This window comes from Musa acuminata, chromosome BXJ2-9, assembly GCF_036884655.1.
Source record: "Musa acuminata AAA Group cultivar baxijiao chromosome BXJ2-9, Cavendish_Baxijiao_AAA, whole genome shotgun sequence".
Classification (NCBI taxonomy): Eukaryota; Viridiplantae; Streptophyta; class Magnoliopsida; order Zingiberales; family Musaceae; genus Musa; species Musa acuminata.
The window spans coordinates 46245594-46265000 of record NC_088346.1 but is presented as its reverse complement, the minus strand read 5'-3'; the positions used below and the strand labels follow the sequence as shown (position 1 = coordinate 46265000).

The window sequence follows — 19407 nt, the reverse complement described above, 5'->3', positions numbered from 1 at the left end:
AATCTCCAAAGAGAACATCAGTGACCCCTTGGCCTTCAGATCCAGGAAGCCAAGCAGCAACAAGCGCATCCATCAAGTGAACGTAGGGCTCAATCACGACAGGCCTGCCAGAGATGATAATGACAACACATTTGATGGCACCACAGACAGTCCGAATCGTGCTTGGGCCAGGGTCTGGAAGAGTGAGGTTGAGGTTGTCTCCAGCGGTTTCAGTATATGGGGGTTCTCCAACCACAACAATGGCATAAGAGAAGCCATTGTCTTTGACAAATTTTTCATCAGGGTTCTCGGAGTATACAACTTCAGTTAAATGGTCAACTGTGGTTTTAATGGCACCAAGTATTGTCGTTCCTGCATGGAAGACACTGTTCATTTCATAAACAATATTAAACAGTATCTTGCAAGTCTTGCACAAATACATCAAACATTGTTTTCTGGTGAAGTATTCTCCTGATAACTTTAGGCCACTAAAATGCATATCAGTGATTAATGCATGTCTCATCTTAAGAAAATGTTGCATTGCCAAAATAGTAGGTCTACAACAATGAGAAGTACACATTTGATGGTTATAATAACATGATAATGTTGCAAAAGTATATGAAGATAATATGAACAAAACAGAAACTCAAAAATGTATGTTAAATTGAAGAATTCCAATTTGTATGTTGGCAATTTATAACACTTCAAGCACATACGAAATATTGACATCACTTGGAGCATAAAATAGAGCAGCTCAAAGTCCTCGAGAAAATATCAAACCAAATGAGATCATACATCAGCTATAATAGATTATTTCAAGGGAAATATCATGATAAGTATATAATTGTTGGAGAGGGAGTGAAGAATTCGAAACCAAATGAGAAACCAGAGATCAACAATAAAAAAAACACACCAAAACCAAAAAGTAAAGCAAAATTAATGAGTTTCAACACTCTTTATCTATATTTATGGAAAAATCCAAATTCTTCAGCAGATCAATTACAAGCACCCTTGTTAATCCAAACTCTAGCACAAACCCACTTGTGTATCGTCTCACATAAACCCTGAAAAATTTCTCATATTTTTTAGTCATCCTCTGTAAATCCTAAAGAGAAACCGAGAAACATCTAAAATAGTTTCTCACATATTGCTTCCTACCAAAACTTAGAGATACACAAGGTATTTATAAAATAATCAAACTCTTGTTTCCAATGTTTTCTTCCTTCATGATTAGTCCTTCCCATACTAGAATTTCTTATTCTCCATGGACTCTTGGCTGCAAGAATGCAAAGATACTTGTCGACCCCAATAATCTTGTATAATTTGTGCTTCCTAAAGGGAAAGAAGATATTAAAACCAAAAAGAGAAACCAATAGCAAAACCAAGGATCTTTTAGTTTCGATGTCTTCTCTCTCCCCAACAAAATGCTATCATAGCCCAAAAAATCCGATAATAAAAAATTTAACAAGGATGAGCGACAAATATTGAAAAAATGTAAAACAAAGTATATTCTCTTTAGAAAGCACAAAAATTGTTGGGGTTGTCAAATATTTTTAGGATTCTGAAGCCAATGTCCTAGGAGGATAAGGAATTTGAATATGGAAATGATTACTTGTCAAGGAAGAAAAAGAAATTAGAGTTTGGTTATTCAATAAATACTTCATGTATCTTTAGGTTTTTGTGAGGATAAGATGTGAGAAAATACTTTGGGTATTTGATTTCTCTCGAGGGATCTAGAGAGGGTGAGAGACTAGATGTGAGAGAAATACTTCCCGACCCCAACAAAAATTAAGCAAAGCATCAAAATTTGGCAGCCCTATTGAAGCTTAAAGCTTTTCAGTGGGTCTGGCACCATGATAAGAAAAAAGCAGTTTAAATGCCACCAGGACCATTGTAACCTATTTAATATGCTTCACTATGAGACAAACATCAAATGTCTAAGAGATGCATATTTTTAAATGACAAGAACCACCCACTACTTGGTTTTGATTCACAAATTGGTCATTCTGAAAGCTTGAGAATGGGACCCATGAATTTTTGTGATACCATTCCAGACTAATCTGATTTTAAAGTTCTCTAATATCAGGGAGCTCAATTACAAAGGATGTAAGAAAAGCAAAGTCATAGATAGCTATGATAAGCACAATTTTGGAACTCATAGGAACTTATATGAGAGGGAAGGTTTTATAGTTTGTGTGTTAACTGTTACGTTCCTCTTCTTTATCATTCTCTACCCAGTAGTATATCATAGTGTGCTCATGACTCCTGTGGGAGTTTCTATTCTGCGTATACAGCAAGCTAGTATACATGGAAGGAGAAAAAAAATAACTTATCAAGAATACACACCAACTGTGATATTTCCACTAGCTCCTTGCCATTCAATTGTCCATCCACCACACTGATAACCTAAATTGTCAGCATGGCTTCCAGCAACAAGGATCTTTGCAGCCTTTTTAGGAAGAGGCAGGAATGAATCGTTTCTAGACTTTCCATTTTTTAGTAGCACAAGAGATTTTCTTACAGCTTCCCTTGCCAACTCCCTGTGCTCCTGATATTAGATTCCAAGCCATATATGAAGCACTTCTGAAAACCTAGACAATTCTTAAAATAAAGGAAAATACACAAGAAACCAAAAATATGGATAAAGCAGATAACCTTCTTTCCTAGCTGATCAACTAAGCTAAGGTCAGCCAAGGGGTTCTCAAAGAGACCCATGGTGAACTTCACCCTCAGAATTCTTCTTACAGCATCATCAATTCGACTCATGGGGATGACATGCTTGTTAACCAGGGAGGTCAGGGCATTAATATATTCACTGTAGTCATATGGAACCATCACCTGCCCAATAGAAGAACGATTAATACAAGAATAAGAGGAAAATATTAAGATGTCAAAATAAGATGGCTTGAAGTCTCCACACACAACAATTTCATTATTTAGGTTTTTATTTTCAAAGATGAAAAAAAAGAATGGTTGCTCAATAGCATAGAAGATACTAACCATGTCAATACCAGCATTAATTCCAGCTTGGACAGAGTAAGTGTAATTCGCACCTGGAGGGCTGGTTATCCTATCAATACCCTGCCAATCTGTGATGACAAACCCCTGAAAGTTGTATAGATATGTTTTTAAAAAAATGCAAATTTTACCATAAACAAAAGCAATTTACACTTCTTTGAAAAACATTGATAAGTTTGTTAACAAAAGCCTGATAAATTGTTAACTGGAACACACCCTAAAGTGAAGAGTGTTTTTGAGGTAGCCAGTGATTAGATCATGGTTTGCGTGCATTTTCACTCCATTCCAGCTTGAATATGAAACCATAACAGTTGCAACACCTTTCATGATCGAGTTGTAGTACGCAGGCATATGGATGCTAAGCAGTCCATCACGGTTGACAATGGTGTTATTCTCATTAATGCCATTGTGTGTCCCACCATCACCAACAAAATGTTTTGCACAGGCTGCGACCTTCACCCTAATCAATCAGCAATTATGATGATGGCTCTCAAAATCAAAATCATTGAATCATTTCAACAGTGTTACATGAAATAGCAAGCAGCTTAGTTGAACGTATGAAATTCCAAAACGATAGTGGCAGAAAAGGAATATGGCAAAGCATTTGGAGAAACAACCTTGAGGGCCTACGTAACCCTTTTATCTACTGTATAATTCTAGCAAATATGCATAATATGTTTAGCTGGATATGTGTGTGTCTCAATTACATCCTAAGTAGTAAACAATAATGGACAAAATACAAAACTTTCAATAAACAGATAAAAAATCGATCAATATCCTTTTAAAAAATTGATATTCTTTAAGAAAGCAATGTTGGTGTACTTTTAGTTTTTTATAAAGAACATGTTTTCTGTTTTTCTAGAATTCTAATAGGATTTTCATGATTAACCGAGTTTGTTGTCAAAGATGGTAAAACACATTGCACTAGAAGTCATTTCAGAGTACAAAAAGGATTCCAGCAGAAGAATAATCAATTGAATGATGTTGGAGTTGAATTACTAGTTAAGAGATCCTCACTTTACAGATACCATGACTTCATAAAAATTTCTTGCATATACTATGATTCTAGTTCAGATATATTTTGTAAATGTAAGGGGCTTCTTACTTTCCAGAAATGTAAGGAACACCCTTGTGGTAGTTAGCAGGTACATCTCCTTGCAATCCAGGGATTATTTCTGTCATTTCCTGGATAATATTGTGGTCTTCACTATAGCTTTCATAGCACCGTCCCCACCTTGGATCTCTGCAGACCTACACAAACTCAAAGAGAAGCAAATTCAAATATGAAAAGGCTTGTAACTTTGCTTTAATTTTATCTTGGTACAGATAGCAAAATGCAAGACAAGATAAAATGTGTACATTGACTTACTGCTATGCATGGAGCAAAGACATATGGGATCCCTGTTGCCCTTACTTCAAGGGCAGTTGCTTCACCAATCTTCTTAACAAGTGCCGGATCCCTGGTAAATAGATTAGTTGACACTGGGACCAGTCAGAAAAAAAATAAAGGAAGGAAGAAGAGGCTGAGGTTTCCAACAACATGCTTTTCATTTTTTTCTTGGTTATATTATGCCATAATTGTAACTAAAATAAGGTGTAGTAGTGTGAGCATTCTTTGTGTTTAGGCTGCCAGGAATGTCATACTTAAAAAAATCTATAATAAAGGAAAATAATACTGTGAGATTTATTTAATCATTTTAGACAGGATGAATTCTAGAAGTCATAAAATTTTCAGATTCTCAAAAAAGCCGGTCAGCCTTCCAATCTATCTCTGCCCTATTATTTTTTTTGTCTCCCACTAATCAATCAACAAGAGATATCAATGAAAATTGATGAAGTTATATGTCAGAATGAGTTTCTCAAGTAGAAAAATAATAAGTTTTACCTAGGAAATCAACATGACAGAAGCAGCAAAATGAGTTTACACTTGCCTGGTAGCTCCAAGGCCAATGTTATGAGGGAATATTGTTGCTTTATAGACATTATTATGTCCATGAACAGCATCAATCCCATAAATCATTGGAATCCCCAGTCTGGTTGAGAGAGACCCTTTTTGGAGTTCATTTACCATGTTTACCCAGTCTGAAGCACTTGCTTGAGGACCAGGCACACTCCCCCCGCCACTCAACAAACTACCTGGCTCACATAATCAATTCAGTAGATTTCCAAATATATGATGAGAAAGATTTTAGAAAAAAAGCTAATGAATGAAAATGCAGATACTTTACCTATGAAGTAGTCTTTCATGACTTGAGCAGAAGCCACCTTACGCTCAATCTGTGTCATCTGGCCAATCTTTTCAGCAAGGGTCATTCGATCCATCAAATCCTTGATTCGGACATTGATCGACTGTTTAGGGTCCTTGTACTTCATATACTCTGCTTCTCCAAACGATGTCCAACATGCTAAGAACAGAAGATGCAGCCAAAATGTTTGACGTCTTGCCATCCTCTCCAAAGCTTTGATCTTTGCTAACTCCTTCCCTCAGACCTGAGTTCATAAATATTGCATCCACTGATCCAACATTGCAAATAAAAAACTACAAATTGGCAAACTACGCCACATAAAAAGAAGAGGCTTATGAATCATCAGCACGTAAACTAAGTAATCAATCAACAAGCACCAGCAATTCAACACGTTAATGAACAAAGCATGAGAGAAGCCATGACCACTTCAAAGGGAGAGAGCGGTTAGAGTTCGACGGTTATTCGTACAAATTCTCAGAGCAATTCCCAAATCAACACTCCAAAACAAGTAATGAGAGAGCGAAGGGGAATTGCATACTACAAGGACTTGAAGAACATATAAAAACGACATAATCACAACATAGCAATAATTGATATATAGAAAAAGAAAAAGACGAATTAAAGTAAAAGATTAAAACACAAATGGCACATTTCCTTACAAAACAGCTTGTACATAAAAAGGGGACAAAAAAGGGGGGGAAATGACGGTTTGTTTAGAATACAAGAAAAAAAGCACGAAGAAGAAACACGAAATAGCAGCTTTTTCCATCTTACCGCAAGCAAAAAGTTCAGTGAAAAAGAAAATGACATCTTTTTTCCCACAATCGCAAGAGAAAATTGAAGAAAACTAAAGTAGCAAAGCTCCACTCTTTTTCTTTTCCGTTCCCTTCCTGGTTCGGGGACCTTTAGCATCAACCGAGCAATCACAAAGCACAAAAAAGAGTCAGTGACCGAGCACCACAAAGCATAGTACTGCAAAGAGACATATCAAGCAAGGAAAAGAAGCACCAACATTGTTGGGATCCAACGCTACGAAGCTTCAGAAAAACCACTGGAGATCGACATAAGCAAAGAAGAATAAGGAAACAAACCTAAGCACACTATCACCGGAGACCAAAGACCAAACCTTGACCAATCCGTACCTCGAGATGTCGGGCTCCGAGAGAGAGAGAGACAGAGATCCACAACCAGAGAGAGTGGGATAGGGGGAGTGATACACTAATAGAACAATGGCAAAGGTAGAACTGTAAATAACATAATTAACATTTATTATTATTATTAGTATTATTATTATTATTATTATTATTATTTAAAAAATAAACCTGGAAATTATTCTTCTTATGTGAGAAATATTTCTCACACCAAAACACTCAACCCAAATCACGACCCAGTTGGGTAACCGTTCATCTAGTCAGTCCTTTGCCACATTTCGTGATGATTAAGGTACTTTTTCGGGCCTCTCTTTTAGTGTGCCAATCACGGTTCTCCCCGTATTAAACAAGATGTATACTCCCAAAATTACATAGATATCCCTCTTAACTCAGTCATTTTCACATTTACCCTCAAATTATATATATATATATATATATATATATATATATATATATATATATATATATATATATATATATATATATATATATATATATATATATATATATATATATATATATATAAACTAGCATGTCTTATTGTTTGTTCTAAACTAATATTTAATTAGATACATTTTTATCATTCTGTAAGTACAGATTTAACACAAGTAATTTTCTTTTTTTCTCTACTACTATAGCAAGAAAAATAAGAATGAAAGCTACATCATGCTTAGATGTGATCATAGTAATTTTCACTTATATATATACATATACATATATATATGCATATATACATATGTATATATATGTATATATGTATGTTTATATGTATATATATATATATATGTACATATATATATATATATATACATATATATATGTGTGTATAATTAAATATTTAATTATACATGTCTTATTGTTTGTACAAAACTAATATTTAATTAGATACATTTTTATCATTATGTAAGTATATATTTAACACTCATAATTTTCTTTTCTTTTTTTTTCTCTACTACTATAACAAGAAAAATAAGGATGAAAGCTATATCATGGGTAGATGTGACCATAGTCATTTTCACTTAATGAAATCATAATTACTGAAGATAATAATAATAATACTACAATAACATTTTACTAAATGTTTGGTGCAACATTATTTTCTCAATTGTGATCTTCTAGTCCATGTTCTTGCATCTGTTAGAGTACAACCATCACCCACAAAAATATATTGACCCACATGCTGTGGTTGAAGAAGGATCATGGTGGCCACCATCCTCTGTTGGATTGAAGGACGATTGCCTTGTGAATATTTTAATAGGTTGACAACAAATTGACATGGGGTCAAGAACATGTGGAACATGATTCCCTTGTCCCACATAGTACCTATTCTTAGATAAATTTTGTACTTTGCTTTGGATTTATAATTGACTAGATGTCCTAGAAATAATTGGAAATCTTGCATGCAAAGTCATCATGCACTAAATTTAGATTAGTTGGACCCATATACTATATGTATAGTAAATAGTTAGAAGAAATAATAAAAGCATAACCATTGATATTGATTCTGAATGAACAAGTAGAGGCAAATCATTATAAATGATATCATAAAATCTCGATTTGACATTGGCTTGATAGTCGATTAGACTTATAGATATCAAAGAAAAATATCAAGAAAATTTCGATTGGTATCAATATTTATATTTTAATATTAATTATTGATCAAAATGATAAATATTGATGGATTCATAGATAAAATAATCTTATTGATATGAGCATATGAGTTCGAGAGAAATTATCCACGAATAAAAGATATCATCTTATTATGACTCTAAGTGTAAAGTTGACTTTTGATTTTAATAAATCTTACTTTTCCTACTATTTAATTGATGTAAATAAGTCATCCTTTTATTTTTTTGTAGGATGAATATTAGAAGAGTTGTATTGAATATGTCTTAGATACGAATATCTTTTATCCTTAAACTAAAGTAAAATATTGAATATGAGATAACGATAATTTTTATTCTATTGAAACGGTTTACAATATACAAATATTTATTGTTCTAAAGTAAAATTCATCCCATGAAAATTCTTTTTCTTTTCCAAAGATGATGAAAGGAAATTTTATTTATAATATTATTAAAAAAGAAAATACAAGTACTCTTCTCCCTAAGTAATTTTGGAACACAACATATAACCCACTTTGATGGTCCATTTTTGGCCAGTTAGGTGGACAACTTTTATTTTAGTTTTTCTTTTAAACTTTAATTTCTATATAAATTGAACAACATGATATATAATATATACACATATGGTGACAGATGCAAAGTTTAATGTACATAGTCTTCAATCTATAAATAAACACATATATATATATATATATGTCCTAAATTTTGAGAACTTTTGAGGAGGCTCTCAAACATAAATCAAATTCAGTGACTAGGATTTACATGTTTAATTTAAATGTAATTAATCCAGTTGTGTACCATGCAAAAGTGTGCACTAAACATGATGCTTATTCTTCTTTGATGTGTCTAATGATTGGTTAAGATATGTTAAAAGCTAGTTAATAAAATATTAGGTAATCATTTGTTACACCAACATGTAAGTTAAGTGTGTACCCAATGGACATTTCAGAATCAACTTGAAACAATTCAATTAGATAGAGTATTCTAATTGATGATTGCTGAAGCATTCACATGTTAAAGCTTTTAGTGCTTTGAATCAAGGTTCGCTGTATCGTACCGTATCAACGTTTTAACCTGGGCTCGATATGATATGGTACCGATGTATCAGATGGTACATGTACCGAGCGATATATCTAGGTGTACCAAATAATTTTTTACTTTTTTCAGTAGCACTATAGCGATACCGAATGGTCCACGTATCGGTAATCTACCAGATCAGTACGTACTGCTCGATACGGATGATACTCTTCGGTACGAGAGACCTTGCTTTAAACTCCTTTTGCAATGTACGTATTAATGGATGCAGCACATAAGTTATCAGACAAAGAATACCAAATAAATCAACATATTTCTCCTGTTGTCACTGTTTATCATTTTAAGGAGAAGTCCTGTCCCATTCAAACTCCATGTTAGTTCAATGGCAGCTTCTTCTGCACATATATAGGAGTCTTCTATACAGTATATTTTTTTAATCTATACTTCATTTTGAGTTTTTTTTAATCTATACAGTATATTTTTTTTATAGAAAAATGAAAATATCAATAAAGATTATTGAGGGCAAATTCCCCCCAATTTTTTCTTCAATTGAGCATGTTCAATCAACCTATCAATTCACAGATTGATTCAATCCATTTACACAAATCAGTTTAATTAATATTATAATTTAAAATGGATAATATTTAAATTAATAAAAATTAAGAAATTTAAGCAAAAATAATGTAAGAATAAAATATTAAGAAATGGCAAAACATAGAGTTATCAAGATTTTGACAAACACATAGTAAAATAATATTAATTCTATATTTTTAAAAGAAAATGATATGATTACTAAATAAATAAAGATAATCCAATTACAATGAAATGTCAAATAATAAATTAGTAATGAATGAAAATGATAGTAACTTAAGCGACAATAACATATGTCTTATGTCATTTTTAACATTATATTTTATTAACTTATTTCATAATTTGATTAGTTTAAAAAAATTAATTATATTATTATGTCACAATTTTATTTAAAATAATGATAATATTATTCTTTTATATATCTTATGATAATATTAATAGTAATAATATTGGTATTAACCATAGTAATAATAATAATATTGATATCAATAATAATAATAATAATAATAATAATAATAATAATAATAATAATAATAATAATAATAATAATCGAAGATACTAACTAGTTTAGTTAGTACGTCACGATGGTTTCCAAAAGAACCATAACTTTTAGTGCAATAAAATGGAAGAATAATTATATATTAAAAAAAATAAAGTACAAATTATATTACTTGAGAATATAAAACTATTAAAAAGCTCTTCGGATCACAAGACATCATTACATGTTTTAATAGCCTCATCATCTCCTTCAACAAATGTTGAGTACAGGGGTTTTACAACCTGCAGTGCCACCTTTTTCTTTGAACAATATTCATCATGATATCATTAAATATGAATACACTTTTAATTAGTTTTTGAAAATATTTTAATATTTTATGAACATATTATTCAACACTATCTCTTTAACTATTAACTATTAACTGTATCATCCTCACTTTTTTTTTTACGAAAAAGATAATTGCATGTATCCTTCTCTCCTTTTTTTCTTCTCTCTTATTCTTTTTTTTTAGTTTTATTTATATCTCTTTATCACTATTCTCTCTCTCCTTTTTTTTCTATCAATCAATTTTTTTCCCTATCATTACAATTCATCATTAACATATTTTTCTTGTCAACTCATTATAGTTAAGAATTTTATATTTTGGTCATCAAATATTATAAATTATTTATATAACCAAACTCACTTTCACAAATATATATATATATATATATATATATATATATATATGTAATAATTTTTTTATATTTTAACTATAAAAATAAGTTTATCTCTTTTAAATATAATATAGAAATACAAATATATTTTGGTCAGCAGCTGCAACAGAGGCTCTTCTTGCATGCAGTAGAACCAAAGGCAAATAATTGTATTCCAGATCTGCATGGAGATCACACAACAAAATAAACTCTCTCTCTCTCTCTCTCTCTCTCACACACACACACACACACAAACACAGACAGAGGAAGCATAGATTTTGCATTGGAAGGTAATGTTTTAACTGTGAAACCACTGCGGAGGTTGCAGTACTCGATCCAGAAACAAGAAGGTCAGAGAAGAGAGCATCAAACACAGTACTTGGTTGGCCAGTTATCATCATGCAGGAACCTGAAGCGGCAAAAGCTGTCTTCTACCCTGAGTTCATCATGCCTTACTCTCCTTCAAAGCATCTGCCTGGGAAGCATAAACTGTTTTCATCAACTGATCACTTTGAGCATCATGGAGTACCGTACTACTCCTCCTGAAGGATTATCTACCTGAAATGTTTCAATGAAGAACAATAACAAGAATATAAATGCTATAGCTAGTGAAAGGCAGAAGATTTCCACTCACCAAAAGGTGAAGCCTCAGAAGGATGTAAGTAAGCATTAACATGGAACTACCAAGATAAACTTGACAATGCTGGTGTCTGTACCTTGTAGACAACGTTCAAGAACACACAAAGATAGGGTTTGTGTTAACAGCTACAAAGTAGAGCTGACTGAAGTAGCAGCTAAAACTAACCCAAAAATGTTCTACCAGATCATACACTTCTTCTCAGTTAAATAGATACTTGCATTGCTTGCTGTCTCTTTGGCACTGCATGCCATTTATTACATTTGGTTGGTGAAATTATGGCCAGTAAACTGTATGACCTAATTAATTTGTGAGTTTAGGTTGGCATGTCTGACACTAAGTAGAACATTGCCATGCAATTTACAGGGCCTAATTATCTAACTTCACATTGATGATTAGTGTTTCAGATTAAAATGTAATCATTATAGTAGATTCATCAGTAACACAACATTACATGCCCTCTACATTTTGTGAGTTCAACAAAGGAGCAGCTTAAAACAATGGTGATGGTGTGCTAAGCTGAACACTAATACCTCAACACTTGTATCTTATGAGCATGGAAGTGTGAGTGTTCTTTGCTGCATGATCTAAAAGGAAAATGAAACATCAACAAACAATATCATTGAAAAGAATATAAAAAAGAATTTGGTGATTATAACGACGGTTAAACTCGATGCAAATTGGATGATCGATAGATTTCTTCTACGTACTCATTACTTGTGATCATATTACTAGCAGGGAGATCATATTGCTTCTGAAAAATTGAAGGGTAATATTTATGCTCAGAAGCTTAATACAGATGATATTTCAGAAGCTATGGGAGCTAAATGGAAAGCAAGTGAGAGACTAATTGGGAGTTGATTTGATGGTGATGCAATTGTTGATGTTGCATCAATGACTTAGAAGAGTACCCAAATGCAAAGCAGTAGTGGGCAGACTGCATGTCACCTGTTGAAGCCTTCACCTTACTTCCTTGATGCCGGAAAGCAAGATGTGAGGAATGAAGCCTGGTCCGAGATCTCTTCAAACAGATGCTAGGAAACCATCTATGGAAGTCTTTGGAAAGATCTTGAATCAAGCTTCATTCCATACATCTACTTCCCTTTCTCTCTCTCTCCCTCTCTCTCTATCTCTCTCTCTCTCAAGTAGCCAATCGATGGGAACAAGCAAAGGAGAGTTAGGGGTATAGAAGGAGGAGGAGGTCCAGAGCAGGTAGCTGGGGAAGGGAATGGGGAGAAGTGTATTATAGTGAGGAAAGCAAGGATGGGCAGGTCATTGGGACAGAAGCAATGGGGGAAGATAAAAAGTCATGGGGGAAAATCTTGTCTTCCAGTGAGGGGTTTGTTCTTTATGGGAGGGAGTACACTGAGCTTTTACAGGCTACCCTCTGAAGAAAGAACACCTAAACAAACCCAGCAAGTGAGGTTGGAGAGAGAGAGAGGGAAGACACAAGTAGATGGGTCTTCTTTGTTGGTTCCTGACACAAAACACACACACACACACACAAGAATTAAAGTCGCAGGAGGAAGGAAAGCATGGGATACAGAGGAGGAGACAATAGAGGAGCATTCCTTGATGGGTGTTAATGGTAGAAAAGTCATACGGCAACAAAAGGCCAACCCCAAGGAGGTGGTAGTCCATGGTCTATTGGAGATAAAGCAAAGCGATAAAGGAAAAAAAGATTCACCGACCAAAACCTAAACATGATTGTAGCAATTCTCAAGACCATGCAGGTAGGTAGGAAGGAAGGTAGGTAGGTGATCTGAGGTCATTGGTCACAGATGTAGTGCAAGAACAGTCATTCTTACATTGCTCCTCTCCTTTTGCAAAGGAGTATGTCAGACTCTACGTATCAACCACTCAATTGCTTGTTTAAACTCATCTGACATGAGTATGTATGTTTCAGCTTACACAAATAGTTATTCTTGCATGCTTCTTCTGCAAAGCCATATGTCAGACTCTATCAAGCACTCAATTATTACTTTATACTTATCCCAAATAACTGTACCAGCAGATGAATCACTGATCTGCTAAATCTATCAATAACCATTAGGTCTCCTTCTCCTCTGTGTGTGTGTGTGTTTGTGAGAGAGAGAGAGAGAGAGAGAACAGAATATGCAAAAGTAGTCATTCTTACATGCTCCTCCTGCAAGAGAATATGTCAAGCACTAAAGCACTCAATTATTAGTTTAAGCATATCTAACATAACTAGGTTGTAGTGATGAAATTATATTAATGAGATGCTGAGAGAGAGAGATAGAGGAGAAGATGCAATCAAAGACTGTAGTTTTGATATTAGTAATCAGCAATGCAAGCTATTTGTTAGTCCATCTTTTTCTTGTTGCTGTTACTTGAATCTTCAACCATCTTCTTCCATCAACTTGTCTCACGCCACTCCCAAGCCTTCATCAATACAACTTGTCTGGTGCGAGTAAAGTAACCAAAGAATGACAGCATAACTTTGTGCGGTTTAATCTTTCGTAAACCTTCTCATTGTGAAAGTAAGCATCGAGAACCCAACCACAAACTCAGCTCAAGCTGCACTGTTTCTTGGATGTTCAGCTGCAAGATTTAGGGTTTATGAGTGATTTAAACCCTTCATAGTATAACAAGGATAAAGACACCCAAGATCTGAAGAATGATTGATTGTTAATGTGGCACATAAGCACATCGACTTTGAATGATTGCTTCGAGCATTTTTGGTTCTTCCTTCCACATCGATGGAGTCTCAAGAGATACTCCCAACTTTCCAAGCTTTTCCTACTCAAATCTTTTTCTTTTTTCTGCTCAATCTTCCTTCCTCTCCTTGGAAGGAGAGGGAGGGGGGGGGCCACAGCCTTTTGGTTTCCACTTCCTCTTTATCCATCCACCCACCCATCCCCAATGCTGTTGCACCACTGCCATTGATATGATTGAGCTCTCCCATCTTTTTGACCAATCATTTCCTACTTCTCTGTGCCTTCTTCTTGGTAGTTTCTGATGAGGAAAAGATCCATCCATCAATCCTGTCAATCATTCATTCCATGCATCAAAATCAGTGCACTAAATCATCTTCTTCACTCAGCATTGAATGTCCATTGTAGCCTTATACACAATAATTATATAACAACATGAAAACTTCCTACAATTTGCTTCTCAAACTTTAATCTGAATTCTTGTGAGGCATATAACAGAGGTTAACTACACAAAATAATACGGGGAGAACAATTCAAAATTGAACTTTATACTTGAAAATAATAGAAAATAAGAACAAAGCTTTATTGAAGAAGTGAAGAAGCTTTATTGAAGAAATGAAAATGCTTCAATTCATTAACATGTTCCCTCTCCTATTTATATAGATTAGGAGAAAGGATTTCCCTCAACAGAATAGAGGATTTTCCTCAACATAATAGAGAGATTTTGATGGTGCTCTTGATAAGAATACCAATCTTGGATCGATGCAAAAAATGGTTTACAAGCGAGAGACTTCGTGAGTAGGAAGCAGATCGTTGCTATTGTTGTGATTACTGTTGCTGTGAGGGCACAGGCATTCCCTTCGTTCTTCTTAAGTTCTCCATTCGTTCTCCTTAAGTCCACCGACTATTGGCAGATCAGCGAAGGCCATTGCGGTGAGGAAGATTAGCGGTGTTGGTTGCTGGCCGAAGACAAGGGCGAAGCTTCGCTTTTCTCAACGACGTTGGTCGCTAGCCAAAGGCAAGAGCGAAACTTCGCTTTTCTCACTACTCTGATACCATGATGAAAATAATATAAGATAAGAAGCTTTATTGAAGAAATAAAAATGCTTCAATTCATTAACATGTTCCCTAGAGATTTCCTCATATAGTTGGGGAAACCTTATCTTCTATCAATAATGAAACTATATGAGACAAGCGAGATACCATGATGAAAATAATAGAAGATAAGAAGCTTTATTGAAGAAATAAAAATGCTTCAATTCATTAACATGTTCCCTCTGAGAAAGGATTTCCCTCAACATAATAGAGAGATTTTCTCATATAGTTGGAGAAATCTTATATTTTATCAATAATGATCATAGAGTTTTATATGATTCGACATTTTTTATCTGTATCTATAGATATTCTTCGTCATGGAAGAATAAGATATTCTTCGTCATGAGCCCTCTAGAATTCGATATTCGTATAAAATATTGAATCAAATACACTCGAGTTCACTTAGCGAGTAGAATAAATTATGGGATGGAAACAAAATATAAATAGAATGAATTATCAATGCACGAGGACCTTAATTTTGCTAGTCTAGTGGCGTTTTATGTTACTCGTGTCGAGTAGTATCAGAGTCGATATAGAAAAACAACGATATCGAATCATTAGCATTGCTGTTCTTATTTCATGCATCACAATCTTACACTAATAAGTTTCACGAATCCTTGTGATTATTATTGTTCGATAAATTAGACATCAAAGTGCCTTCATCAATCTATAATCCAAATACAGTGCAAGAAAAAGAACAGGGCGGCCACACCCACGTTCACCAGCAGTGTGATCTTGCTGGTCTCGCTCAACCCCATGCCAAACGATCCATATTCTGTCTCTCCGTTGAGCTGCTTCTTCTTCTCCTCCTCCTCCTCCTCCTCCTCTTCTCTTGCGTCAGCCACGCTGCGTTCATTCGGCCTCGGCGTGTCGTGTCGGCCGCTGCGTGGTGGTGATTCCATCGCCGCCACCTTGGGCGGAGTTTGAACGTCGTCCTCGTCGTCGTCGTCGGCTGGAGTGCTCAGTTTCGGGAGGCGGACGTAAAGCTTCTCGCCCTGGAACTTGACCCGGACAGAGTCGACGTCACAGTTGTCCGGCATTTCGAACTCCTGCCAGAACCGGAGCCATCGCTTGCCTTCGAGCGGTCGTTCTCCGGCCACCGTCAAGAAGCCGTTACCCTCGACTTGCACCTTGATGTGGTTCTTCTTGAAACCTGTGTCAAGATGACTTGCTTAAGCATTTAGAATGACTTCCTCCGCCATAGGAGAGAGGAGAGTCTTCGAAATATATAGATCAATAGATTTTGTCTCATTCTAAGATTCGACATTAATGATCATTCTGTCTGATTCATTGATAGAAAAAGGGAAATCAACACACCGCCGAAACAACAATATGAGCTCAATCTCTCAACTACATTTCCCACCTTACGATCCAAAGTGACTGCCTTTGCTTTCTTTTTTTTTTGTGTGTTCATGAAATGGCAGCTGATATAGCTCCAATCCCTTTTCTCTCTCTCTCAACTTCGATAAATTCTTAAATAACTCTTTATCATGGTTTCATGGTTCGATTTTGATTCTTGATTTTAGGAATCGAAATTACGATATATATATCGGTTCGATTTCAAATCGGTCAGAAAAATAAAGAAAATAAATAAATGATCAAATGTTTATCCCTTGTGATTGATGGACTCTTTCTTTCTCTCTCACACACAAACACCTATCCTCCACATCTCTTTCTCATGGTGACACACATAGACGGAGGAAAGAGAACAAAGAGCTCAAACCTACAAAAATCTTTGCAGCTCTACGAAGATGATGAAACCGATCAAGGTCGGAGATGAGAATGGACTACTACTTGCCAGGAAGAACAATGAAAAGAGTGTCGAGGGATTCTCCCCGAACCCACTTAAAGGCCGGCTCGTAATCTTCGTAGGAGCGAGAACGAGGCGCCATGGTTAGGATCAATGCATGCATAAAGATGGAAGCCATTTATATATATGCTTGCCTCCATTAAACCTTCTGCTAAGGTTGTCTACTAAGGATAATTGTGCTCTTCTTTTGGTGGGCTCAAAACGCTAAGTATCGTTTTGCTTTGGGATCTCATGGTAACCTTCTGCCATGGGCAAAGTGGTGTAGGCCTACAAGTAGTAGAAAAAGAAGCTACAAACAAGCGAGTGCTATATAGAGGAAGAGAGAGCCACAATTTAAAAGCTATCAATCTAAGAAGAGCACACATGCAAAAGATGGAGATAGTGATTAATCTTGTCCCAAATCTAATGTCACATTCATTGCCATCAAATGTGACCAATTGCATTGTAGGGAATCTCTCTCTTTTTTGCTCACTATCATTCCACCTAAAAGCTTGTTTTGACATGGAAACCTCCAATCCTATTTCCCTCTTGTTTTAAGTGCCTACTTTCTCTTGAATAATGCAAAAGAAATACCATATTTCTTGTTGATTAAGTTTAAAATGTTCTATGCACTCCTCCAGACATTAGAAAGCATCCATATATTGCTATTAGGAAAAATTAAACCTTTATATAGATGAATTCCCAGACACCAAAGCTAAGTATATGCAATCAATATAGTCCAGGAAAAAAATAAAATACACATTTCATGACTTCCCTTGTAGATGACATATTTGCAAAGTAGCATTTTACAGGGATGAATGTGTAGACACCAAAATAAAATGAGAAGTAAAATGCAAAAAATTGTAGAGAATATGATGCATGTCTTGGAAATAGTGCTCCAATGATTCAAAGCTAAACCTGGATCCATTCAAACTGGGCTACTAGAGATGTGGTTCTTGACCCAACCAGATGATGATGGACTCTTAAGCTCATCAATTGGATTAGATCTAGTTGGATACAACCATTTCTAATTTATGCAGGTATTATATCCTGATTAATCTCACATTGAAAGTTGAAGGATGTTCTGAGGATTACATATCCAAAAGATGTATGATTTGTTTAAAGCCTACTGATCAGTTGAACAAGAATGCTTACATTCTCACAAGAAGTAAAGTATTATGTCAGGTAAGCCAAACAAGAAAGAAGAGTGTGAGCTAAAGAAGGCATCCTTTTGCCCATCCATGGAGGCCAGAAGGGAATCCCTCACCTGTTAAGCCAATCCTCCCTTGTTAACCAACCCAAGCAACAGCTCTATAAAGGAGGTAGCCATGTCTTCCATCTGCACTCATCCAACTCATTCACAGCAGCCCTGCAAACCGAGAGGGCAGGAAATGGACGCCAAGCCACAGACAGCACCTGCTGACCGCTCCTACACGGATTTGAATCCCGTCTTCGACTGGGTTCGAGGAGGAACCTCCGACGACATTCTCATTCATCTCCCTGGCAAGCTTTCCTCCTCATTCAGCACAATAAGTGTGCACTTGGTTTCTTAGTCTTTAGCTTGGTGTTGATGTTGCAGGATTCAAGAGCGACCAAGTGAGGGTGCAGATAGACAGCCATGGCACGCTGAGGACCAGCGGCGAGCGGCCGCTGGATGGCAAGCAGTGGAGCCGGTTCTGGAAGGACTTCCAGTTGCCAGATAACTGCAAAGTGAATGATGTCCGAGCCAAGTTTGACGATGAGATGCTTCAAGTGCACATCCCGAAGATGGTCGTCAGAGGAAATGGAGCTCTGCCTCAACCGGCAGATGCAAGGGAGCCGCAGTCCAAGGAGAAGGCTGCTAACAAACAGGAAATTGAGGATAATAAATCGGTCGATGAAAAGAAAGCGGCGCAGCCGGCAAGCCCAAAGAAGATGACCGCCGACAATCGCGGTGATCGAAGCGGCGGCATGAGTAGCATCTACATGGGGCTGAGTCAAGCAAGGAAGACATTGCTGATGAACGTGGCTGTCGCTTTCCTGGTGCTGTTTGTTCTTGGATTGTACTTGAAATACAAATTCACAAAGACTGAGACCAGCTAAGTCTTCGCTACATGGTTTCATCACCATACTATTATTGCACGTCATGTAGAGTTAAAAGACTACAATGCCTGAAATAAAACTATTATTGTCGAGGCCTGTGAGGCCAATTACTTCTCCCGAGTTCAGAACACAGTTGTCGGTTGAACAGTTCGTTCTCCGTCCGATCCAAACATAGATCATAATTTGATCAGGTGTCATGTGCGCATGATGACAATTTATCTTAGCCAATCTTTTAACATGATTATATAAAATAATCATATACCGCGTACACGATTGAATATTATATTTTG

At 35.7% G+C, this 19407-nt stretch overlaps 3 protein-coding genes across 7 annotated transcripts in view; 1 reads left to right on the top strand and 2 right to left on the bottom strand.

The window, feature by feature from the left end:
* The window catches only part of LOC135585364 (uncharacterized), a 7165-nt gene extending 665 nt beyond the window's left edge, over nt 1-6500 (bottom strand). The window contains exons 1-11 of one of the 5 annotated variants that reach the window (XM_065126859.1): nt 6386-6404; nt 6018-6146; nt 5226-5487; nt 4929-5133; nt 4367-4457; nt 4103-4248; nt 3214-3457; nt 2980-3084; nt 2635-2817; nt 2326-2527; nt 1-351 (exon numbers count right to left, since the gene is read on the bottom strand). The exon at nt 1-351 is cut by the window's left edge and continues 133 nt beyond it. In XM_065126859.1, coding sequence (XP_064982931.1) covers nt 1-351; nt 2326-2527; nt 2635-2817; nt 2980-3084; nt 3214-3457; nt 4103-4248; nt 4367-4457; nt 4929-5133; nt 5226-5445 — 1747 coding nt within the window. In that variant the 5' untranslated portion in view covers nt 5446-5487; nt 6018-6146; nt 6386-6404. Of the gene's footprint in view, nt 352-2325; nt 2528-2634; nt 2818-2979; nt 3085-3213; nt 3458-4102; nt 4249-4366; nt 4458-4928; nt 5134-5225; nt 5488-6017; nt 6147-6255; nt 6301-6334 lie in introns of those variants that run through there. The other 4 variants (XM_065126858.1, XM_065126857.1, XM_065126860.1 and 1 more) reach the window with 4 other exon arrangements.
* Nucleotides 6501-15908: 9408 nt separating this feature from the next.
* LOC103999046 (inactive protein RESTRICTED TEV MOVEMENT 2-like) lies at nt 15909-17138 on the bottom strand. The gene is made up of 2 exons (XM_065123729.1): nt 17045-17138; nt 15909-16399 (listed from the first exon to the last, which is right to left on the bottom strand). The coding sequence occupies exons 1-2, from the start codon at nt 17136-17138 to the stop codon at nt 15909-15911; spliced, it is 585 nt and encodes a 194-aa protein (XP_064979801.1).
* Nucleotides 17139-18088: 950 nt separating this feature from the next.
* LOC135621956 (22.0 kDa heat shock protein-like) lies at nt 18089-19355 on the top strand. The gene is made up of 2 exons (XM_065123586.1): nt 18089-18538; nt 18615-19355. The coding sequence occupies exons 1-2, from the start codon at nt 18364-18366 to the stop codon at nt 19115-19117; spliced, it is 678 nt and encodes a 225-aa protein (XP_064979658.1). The 5' UTR covers nt 18089-18363; the 3' UTR covers nt 19118-19355.
* Nucleotides 19356-19407: the final 52 nt, after the last annotated feature.